Here is an 8,976-nt window from a genome sequence, read left to right as displayed (position 1 = left end):
CACGAGAAGTGAGTAGCAAGCGCCTGCTTCCACAGCAAAAGGACACAATGAGCATTGAACTGGCTCTTGCTTCTTCAAAATCAGATAATTTAATAAACTTTATTCTTGTTGGGGAAGAGCGAGAGGGAAAGCCACCTATCCCACCCTCTCAATAAATTAAAGAGCACTCGGCCAATCCCTGGGCCCCGAGCAAACCACGGGCACCTGAGCCAGTGTTGCTGTTTGCTTATGGCCCTATCTGCTTCCCCTTCACAGAAGGGAGTTTTCCTACTGCTTGCCAGCTATGTCACAACTATGGGCCACATCCCCTCTGCGGTGAGGGTCCAAGGGCCCGGAGGATGTAGGGTACAGTAGCAATGGCCAGAGAAAGGAGGAAGGATTCTCTTCCCCAAAACCCAGGGCAGAGGACAGTCCTGGAGGGAGCTGTAACTGACTGTTCCTCGCTCCTCAGCCATCCCAAGTAGTGGGAACAGGGAGAGTTAGAGGAAAAGAGAATGCACCCCTCCTTTAGGACGAAGAGCCCAAAAGGGACCCCAAGAATGAAGAAGCCATTAAGGCTCCTAGTCAAAGGCAACAGGCTAGGAAACCCGTATGACTGGAGCCAGAGCTCTTCCCCATGGGACAGCCTAATTCAATGGCCTCCTCACCTGGTACAGGGACTACAGGTGGTGGAGGGCCTAGACAACCAGCTCCCAGCCATTCTCCTAAAATATCATGCCCCTAACATGCTCTCTCAGGTCCATTAGAGGTTTCCCAGCACCTCTCCTGAGCCCCAGAGGTTGAAGGCCCTACTGTGCTCATGAAATGGAAGCTCTTTGGTCAGTTCCAGCAGTCAGAGGCCCTCCCTACAGGGGACCATAGGTCCCCTTGATAGGTCTGCCTTGGGCAAGGGCATATTATGGCTTGAGAGAGATGGTATAGGCCCAGTACATGACAACCTGGCTTATTGTGCCCCCGAGGCTCCCTCCTCTTCCTCCCCATCCTCCTGTGCCTCTGTCTTGATCTGAGCAACCCCAAGGCGATAGAGGTTATCACGAATGACCACCTCGCCAGGCTGGCAGCTCTGCACAACGTCATGGATCTGCCGGTTGACAATTTCTCGGCTGGTGAGGAAGTCCATGAGGCGGTTGTAGAGGTAATAGTGGGTGGCATTATCAAAGGCAATGGGCCGCTGGCGGACACTGTTGAGTTTGCAGTCCATGATGGAGGCATAGGGTGCCAACTCAGGGCACAGTGATAAGGAATGGTGGCCAGCACTAGGATCACTGGGATCGGGCTTCGTGTTTGCATGGACAATACGCCGTGTGGCAGTCTTGGTGACTGGATGCTGGACAGAGTTTTCAGCCTCTGGCACATCCACAGAATAATGCTGGTCCAGTTCAGGGCAGGACACACTCTAGAGGAGAGAAGAGAAACACTTTATAAGAGGGAATGATTGCGGGAGAATCTTGTGGGAGAGAGCAGGAGCCATGGAGTCAGCAGCCTTGTTTAAATCCCAGAGCCCTTGCATACTGTCCCCTTTGCCTCCATTTCTTCTTATAGGAATGAGAACAGAAAACGGGTCATCCCAGCACAGATGCTGCATTGCTTCAGCTGTCATCATTGCTTCAGGACAATTTAGGAACCAGAGGAATGCGAGGGAGTGGCTTTGAGGGATACTTCAGACAACTTTTGGGGTCTCTATTAAGTTCTTGGAGCCCAAAAACCCCAGAGAATGAGAAGAATGTCTGCTCCAAAGCAAGCCAGAAACTTTCACCTCCCATAATGCACTTGTGCAGAAGCACTCACTTCCCGTGACTCTTCTCACCTAGCATCAACTCTAATGCGTCTTCTAATCAAGGCCGAAGGCAAGCCTTGCAGTGCACATGCCCCTCACAGGGACCACCTCCTGGTACAATGCAGCAGGATACACACACAAGGACTCTCTTACTGACCTGCTATATGACCAGATCAAGTCCGAGCCCCTCCCTGGGTCTCAGTTTCCTTTTCTAATCAAAGGAGGGGGTCAGAGAAGATTGGTGCTGAGTGCTGAACCTCAGACTCCACCGCTCTTAAAAATCTTAAAAAAAATAAAAATTAGATTTTGCTTATAGTTCTAAGACTACTGTATCTACACCTCAGCAGGAGTGCCCCACAGCATACTCATGGTGCAAGTAAACAGCGTGCTTCAGGGTGACCACACCTTCCCCAAGGTAGCAATTTCCTGGCTTCTGTGGAAAGTAAGCTCTTCTCATACAAGATGCCTGTGTAGACTACTCCAAGCACACTAAATGACACACTGTAACCTCTACTGTGGTAAGTCAGTAAATCTGACTGGTGCATTAGGATAAAGTACTGATGGAGAGAAAGAAAGGTAGAGACAGTTCCCAGGCGGGCTCTCCTGATAACTGGGGGTGGCCTTCCTGTACCCCAGGGATTTCTACCTGCTCTTAGGACGGGACTCACCACAGCTGGCTCTGTAGGGCTGGAGAAACAGCCCTGGTTCTTCCCCCACATCTGACTAGTCAGCTCTGGGTAGCAGAGGTCAGCACATAGGGCCACTGGTGTGGCCATATCTACCACATAGACAGGTGGCCAGTGGCGGGAAGAGGCAAGCAGATCCACATGGTCACGAGCACTTTCACCTCGAACAAGATACTTGGAACCGCAGACCACCTGTGGGAGACGAGTGTATAGTTCAGAGATAAGTGGCCGGCACGCAGGGGCTGGAGTAGGCCCTCACTCACTTCTTTTGAGGAAGACTAGCCTCATGACTGAAGCCAGGGACTATGACATTTGGTCCCTCTCCTCCTCCTCTTCCTCTCAAAAAGGATTACTATTGTGAATGCAGGCTTGTGCATGCCACAGCACACATAGTGAGTCTGAGGACGGATCAGTTGGTTCTCTCCTTCCACCCACACTGGATCTGGAGGTGGACTCAGGTTGGTGGGTTTGCCTAGCAAGCACCTTCAGCCACTGAGTCACTGTGTTACCCTCCCCTCCTAGTTCTATCCCTAAAGGAAGTCACCAGCTCATCCTTGTCCTGAGAACAGCTAGGACTTAAGTTAGGCTGAGAGGTGCCTCAGAACATCTTTAAACCCTGCACCATCCATATCACCCTACCAACTATCCTGGCAATGTAAACACACAAGGCTTAGGGCCACTGGACTGAGCCACGAGTATTCGGAGCAAAATTCCCATTAGACCTCAACAGGCTGTCCAAACAACAGCCTTTGCTGGAGCCGAGTAAGCACATCCACCAACACTTCCCAGTCACTCCTGTGCTGTGCAGATCTGAGCATCCTGGAGAACTCCGCCTTCACACTCACTTCTCAGTCATGTCCACATGAAGTGCTCCTTGCCACAGTCCCAACAAAGCACTTGAATCCCTTCTCAGAAGATGACGATGGGCACATTTGAACACACTCCCTCAGCAGTGTTCATCTGCCAGAGAGCAAGCTTCAAAGCCCCTGCCCCCAGCTTTGTTCAGTGCTTGGCTGCTTCACCCTCCTTTTATGGCCAGTTCAGCCTGACACTCATGTCATTATGAACTGAATCTGTTGACAATGCCCACTTAGTCCTGGTTTTCCATTCTGGTATCTTCCCAGGCCAATTCTGCCATACATGACCTATCTCGTAGCCTTTTCTATCTACCCTAGCCATCTCCTTCTAGGGCATCTGGAGTGATTTCACTGCCCTATTTCCTGTTCAACACTATCCTAAAGGCCTCTGACCATGTTCAGAATAACATGGTCACAGGAGTCACTTCTCTGGCTCTCTTCTGGGCTCTTCCTTTATCCCCAGGGCCTGGCCTTCTCTGCTGTCTCGAGATTGCAGGTGCACCCCTACTTTCTACCTCAGTTCTTCAGTTCCTCCAGAGCTAGCATCACAAGCTGTGGTAACTTTCTTTCTCCATGACAATCGGAGGTCAACTAAAGAAGAACAATATCTCTGTCTTTTATCACTGTACAACTGGGCAACTCAGGGTCAGCACGTAGTAGGGTGTTTAATATAATATATATTACTGAATGATCCAAGCTCCCTCTCCAGCCTCCCAAATGGCAATTATTCCCTGGATGTCTGAGTGCCAAAGGGATCAGCTGGATTCTCTGTAGGCAGTTCAACATTAGCAAGCTCAAGCCATGCTTCATTCACGCTCCTTTCTTACCTGATGGGGGCACACTTTGTAGATTTTACCCCCTGTGAAGTGAGTGGGGGGTGCTCTAGCTCTGGCTCCATTCTGTACAGATTCGTAGAGGGCCAATAAGGAGAAGCAGAGCTGATCCTGGAGAGAAGGAAAAGGCTAAAGGTCAGGCACAAATGCTAAGGCTCAGTATCAAACATCTCTCCAAACCCAAAGCACAGGGATCTGCTGCTAGGCCTTAGAACCTCGGCAACCCCTCCTCTAAATACAGGTAAACTTCAGGAAGACACAGGAAGCTGTCAGCCTATCTTGTCAGAGAAACATTGAAAGAGGAGGAACCACAGGAATCTGAATTTAAAAAAGCATATTTTCAATAGCACAGAAAGCAAGTAAGGTACTGCTAAAATCTACACACAGCATACAATCTACATTAACGACAGCCATTTTTGAGCCTAACACCAGTCTCTGTGTGAAATGTTCTTTACAAGAGCCTTGTAAATTTCCAGTTGTTTTGATTTTGTAAATGAGGTTAATCAAATTTAAAATCACCTAAGTCTAGTATAGGCATCACATACATGCCACCATCTAGCTCCCGCTATTTCTTTGGTTTCTTCACTTCTAGAACCCAATGCCCAGCACAGGGGCCCAATGATATGGGCTTTATCACTTGTACAGAAGAAAGATTATCCTTCCTGCTCCCAAAGCCGGTCTCCACAGCTGCTCTCGACACTCACCCTGGAGTCTTCTGGGCCAAATGGGATGCCACACTGCTCCAGGAGGTGCTGTAGTTCCTCCCCACCATAGGAGCTAAGTTCCTCGAGCTTGCAGATACCGTCCTGCAGCAATCTCACCAAGGCACTGCCATTACCTGCAACACATAATATGGGAGGTGCTGCTGACAGTCACCTGATACCATGGTGCTGGGAGAGGTGGGGTAGTAGGCAGGTCTACAGTTTCACTGCTGTCTGAAGGCTCTCAGAACTGGACCATGCCCCTGAAATACCTACATCTGACAACAGAAAAAGTCATTGCCAATAACCCTGAAACAAGTCACCTTTTAACCCACAAATACTGTTTTCAGAACTAAGAGCACAGATGCTTCATATGCAACAAGAGGAACAAGAGCTATTACTTTAAATTTATTCTACCTATGAGTACATGCATGCATGTTGGAAGAAGGATGCTAGTTTATCCCAGCTGCCCCGAACTGAAATAATCACACAGAAACCATATTAATTAAATCACTGCTTGGCCCATTAGCTCTAGCTTCTTATTGGGTGACTCTTACATATTTAACCCACTTTTTAAATCTGTGTATCGCCACATGGCTTTGACTTACTGGCTAAAGTTCCAGTGTCTGTCTCTGGTGGGGCTACATGGCATCTCTCTGACTCTGCCCTTCTTTCTCCCAGCATTCTGTTTAGTTTTTTCCCGCCTAGCTCTGTTCCCCTATAGCTCTGCTACATGCCCAAAGCAAGTTTCTTTATTAACCAATGATATTCACAACATACAGAGGGGAATCCCACATCATATGCATGTATATATGTGAACCATGTACATGCCTGGTGCTTACAGAGGTCAGAAAGGGCATAAGATCCCTTAGAACTGGAGTTTCCAATGATTATGAGCCACCATGAGGGTTTCCTCTGCAAGAGCAACAAGTGTTCTTAACCACCGAGGCCTGGGCAATAGCTGTCATTTAAAAAATGCTCTTTATATACTATACTCCTGACCTAGCCTAAAGAGAGCAGAGCTCAGAGACAAAGCAGCTGAAGGGAGGAAGTAGCTAATGTTAAGAAACAATATTTGCCCCATCAACATCCCAGCAAAATTCTTCAAAGACCTCGAAAGAATGGTACTTAACTTCATATGAAAAAGCAAAAAAAAAAAAAAAAAAACCCCAGGATAGCCAAAACAATACTGGGCAATAAAAGAACTTCTGGAGGCATCACAATCCCTGACTTCAAACTCTACTACAGAGCTACAGTACTGAAAATATTGGCATGGAAAACAGACAGGAGGACCAATGGAACCAAATAGAAGACCCAGAAATCAATCCACACATCTTCAAACACCTGATTTTTGACAAGGAAGCAAAAAATATCAAATGGAAAAAAGAAAGCATATTTAACAAGTGGTGCTGGCATAACTGGATATCAACATGTAGAAGAATGAAAATAGACCCATATCTATCACCATGCACAAAACTCAAGTCTAAATGGATCAAAGACCTCAACATAAAGCCAGCCACACTGAACCTTATAGAAGAGAAAGTGGGAAGTACACTTGAATGCATCGGCACAGGGAACTATTTCCTAAATATAACCCCAGCAGCACAGACACTGAGAGAAACAATTAATAAATGGGACCTCCTGAAACTGAAAAGCTTCTGTAAAACAAAGGATACGGTCAACAAGACAAAACAACAGCCTACAGAATGGGAAAAGATCTTCACTAAGAGGTCTGATCTCCAAAATTTACAAAGAACTCAAGAAATTGGACATCAAATCACATAATCCAATAAGAAAATGGAGTACAGACCTAAACAGAAAACTCTCAACAGAGGAATCTAAAATGGCTGAAAGACACTTAAGGAAATGTTCAATATCCTTAAGTCATCAGAGAAATGCAAATAAAAACAACTCTGAAATTCTATCTTACACTTGTAAGAATGACCAGGATCAAAAACACTGATGACAATTTATGCTGGAAAGGTTGTGGGGTAAAGGGAACACTTCTGCATTGCTGGTGGGAATGCAAGCTTGTACAACCCCTTTGAATGTCAGTATGGTGATTTCTCAGAAAATTAGGAAACAACCTTCCTCAAGACCCAGTAATACCACTTAAAAAAAAAAAAAGATTTATTTATTTATTTATTATGTATACAGTGTTCTGTCTGCATTTACAACTGCAGGTCAGAAGAGGGCACCAGATCTCACTACAGATGGTTGTGAGCCTTCATGTGGTTGCTGGGAATTGAACTCAGGACCTCTGGAAGAGCAGCTAGTGCTCTTAATCGCTGAGCCATCTCTCCAGCCCCAGTAATACCACTTTTGGGTATATATCCAAAGGATGCTCAATCATGCCACAAGGGCATGTGCTCAACTATGTTCATAGCAGCTTTGTTTGTCATAGCCAGAACCTGGAAACAACTTAAATGCCCCTCAACTGAAGAATGGATAAGGAAAATGTGGTACATTTACATAATGGAGTACTACACAGCAGAAAAAAAGATAACAACAGATTGAATTTTCCAGGAAAATGGATGGAGCTAGAAAACATTATTTTGAGTGAGGTAACAAGACACAGAAAGATAATTATCACACATATTCACTCATAGGTGGTTTTTAAACATAAAGCAAAGAAAAGCAGCCTACAAACCACAATCCCAGAGAACTTAGACAAAAATGAGGACACTAAGAGAGACTCACATAGATCTAATCTACATGGGAAGTAGAAAGTAGAAAAAGACAAGATCTCCTGAGTAAATTGGGAGCATGGGGACCTTGGGGGAGGGTTGAAAGGGGAGGGGAGAGGCAGGGAGGGGATCAGAGAAAAATGCAGAGCTCAATAAATATCAATAAAAAAAGCCAAAAAAAGAAACAATATTTGTAGCCAGTGTATCACACAGAGCACTGACAAACTTAGTACTTCATTTCTAGGCTTTTAAAAATTAAAACAAAAATAAAGTGCATTATACTCAGCATAGGAAAATGACTGTTCTTTGCAAGTTTCTAACAATAGATGTGACATGCACCAGAGTATGGATATCATTTTGGGTTATAACGCAAAATGTAACTTTCCTTTTTAGAGACAGAGTTCATTTTGTACACAGAGATCCAACTGACTCTGCCTTCCGAGAATTAAAAGGATTTACTACTATGCCCAGACAGAGATTTGTACTGAAGACACAGTCCCTGAGCTGGGCCTAGTACTCTGCCACTGCTCTTTCTGGCCATGGCCAATGTTCAAGACTTCTGACCGAGCCATCCTCTTAACACCAAAGAGAAACCAAGTGGTCTTACCAGGTACTGGCTGCACATCCAGATTTTTGTCTTTTTCAGTGTTGACGACCACAGTTCCTCTCATGAGTGGTGGGAAAAAGGGAGCGATAACAGAGGCGTCGAATTTGGTGATGGGGATGCTTGTAGGGAAGGCAACCTGCTCAATCACCTCTGTCTCCATGGTAGTCCAAAAGTCCTCCACGTTTACTTCACTGGAGCCCAAGAATTCTGGCCAGGTAAACTACAAGATAAAGTGGTCAAGATAAAAAAGGCAAAGAAAGAAAACAAAATAGAGATAAAAATAGGGCAAAGTTTATGAGCTACAGATTAGGAACAATACAGTGTGCACCCTATATTATGTACCAGGAAAGCAGGGCTTTGGGGAGACCAAGAACCTGACAGCCAGGATACACCCTCACTCCCTCTCACACCACAGCATGCTCTGGACCAAAGAGTAAAACATCTCCTTGTTTCTACAGCTCTGTTCATGTCATTTGTCAGAGACCTCCCCTGACTACCCTCTATAAAGAGAAACCCTTTCTCACCATCCTGTTTCATTACTACTGAAAACAATCTCTTTCCTATCTATCTTTCCCAAAGCAGAAGTTGTCTTCTGTCTCCATGAAGACAGAAGTTTTGGGGATCATTTTTAAACTACTTTCTAAGAAGCCTAAAGAGTGCATGTAAGGGCTAGGAGTGTAGCTCAGCTACAGAGCACATGCTTAATATGCACATAGTTCCCGGTTCAATTCTTAGGTAAAAGAAACAAATAAGCACTGGGGTGTGTTTGCCTAGCATACAGGAGACTCTGGGTTTGATCTCCAGCATCACTAAAAGAAAGGGGGTGGA

At 45.7% G+C, this 8,976-nt stretch overlaps 1 protein-coding gene across 2 annotated transcripts in view; it reads right to left on the bottom strand.

Moving 5' to 3' along the window:
* Window positions 1-80: 80 nt before the first annotated feature.
* The window catches only part of Hmgxb3 (HMG-box containing 3), a 50,308-nt gene continuing 41,412 nt past the window's right edge, over window positions 81-8,976 (bottom strand). For both annotated transcript variants that reach the window (XM_041641421.1, XM_041641420.1), the window contains 5 exons: window positions 8,149-8,368; window positions 4,858-4,991; window positions 4,148-4,264; window positions 2,446-2,655; window positions 81-1,396 (listed from right to left, as the gene is read on the bottom strand). In XM_041641421.1, coding sequence (XP_041497355.1) covers window positions 944-1,396; window positions 2,446-2,655; window positions 4,148-4,264; window positions 4,858-4,991; window positions 8,149-8,368 — 1,134 coding nt within the window. In that variant the 3' untranslated portion in view covers window positions 81-943. The remainder of the gene's footprint in view (window positions 1,397-2,445; window positions 2,656-4,147; window positions 4,265-4,857; window positions 4,992-8,148; window positions 8,369-8,976) is intronic.

This window comes from Microtus oregoni, unplaced genomic scaffold (assembly GCF_018167655.1).
Source record: "Microtus oregoni isolate MIOR12 unplaced genomic scaffold, Mior012 000069F_ref0000032, whole genome shotgun sequence".
Lineage (NCBI taxonomy): Eukaryota > Metazoa > Chordata > Mammalia > Rodentia > Cricetidae > Microtus > Microtus oregoni.
Note: the sequence above shows the minus strand (reverse complement) of the source record. Positions and strands in the feature narration are given on the sequence as shown.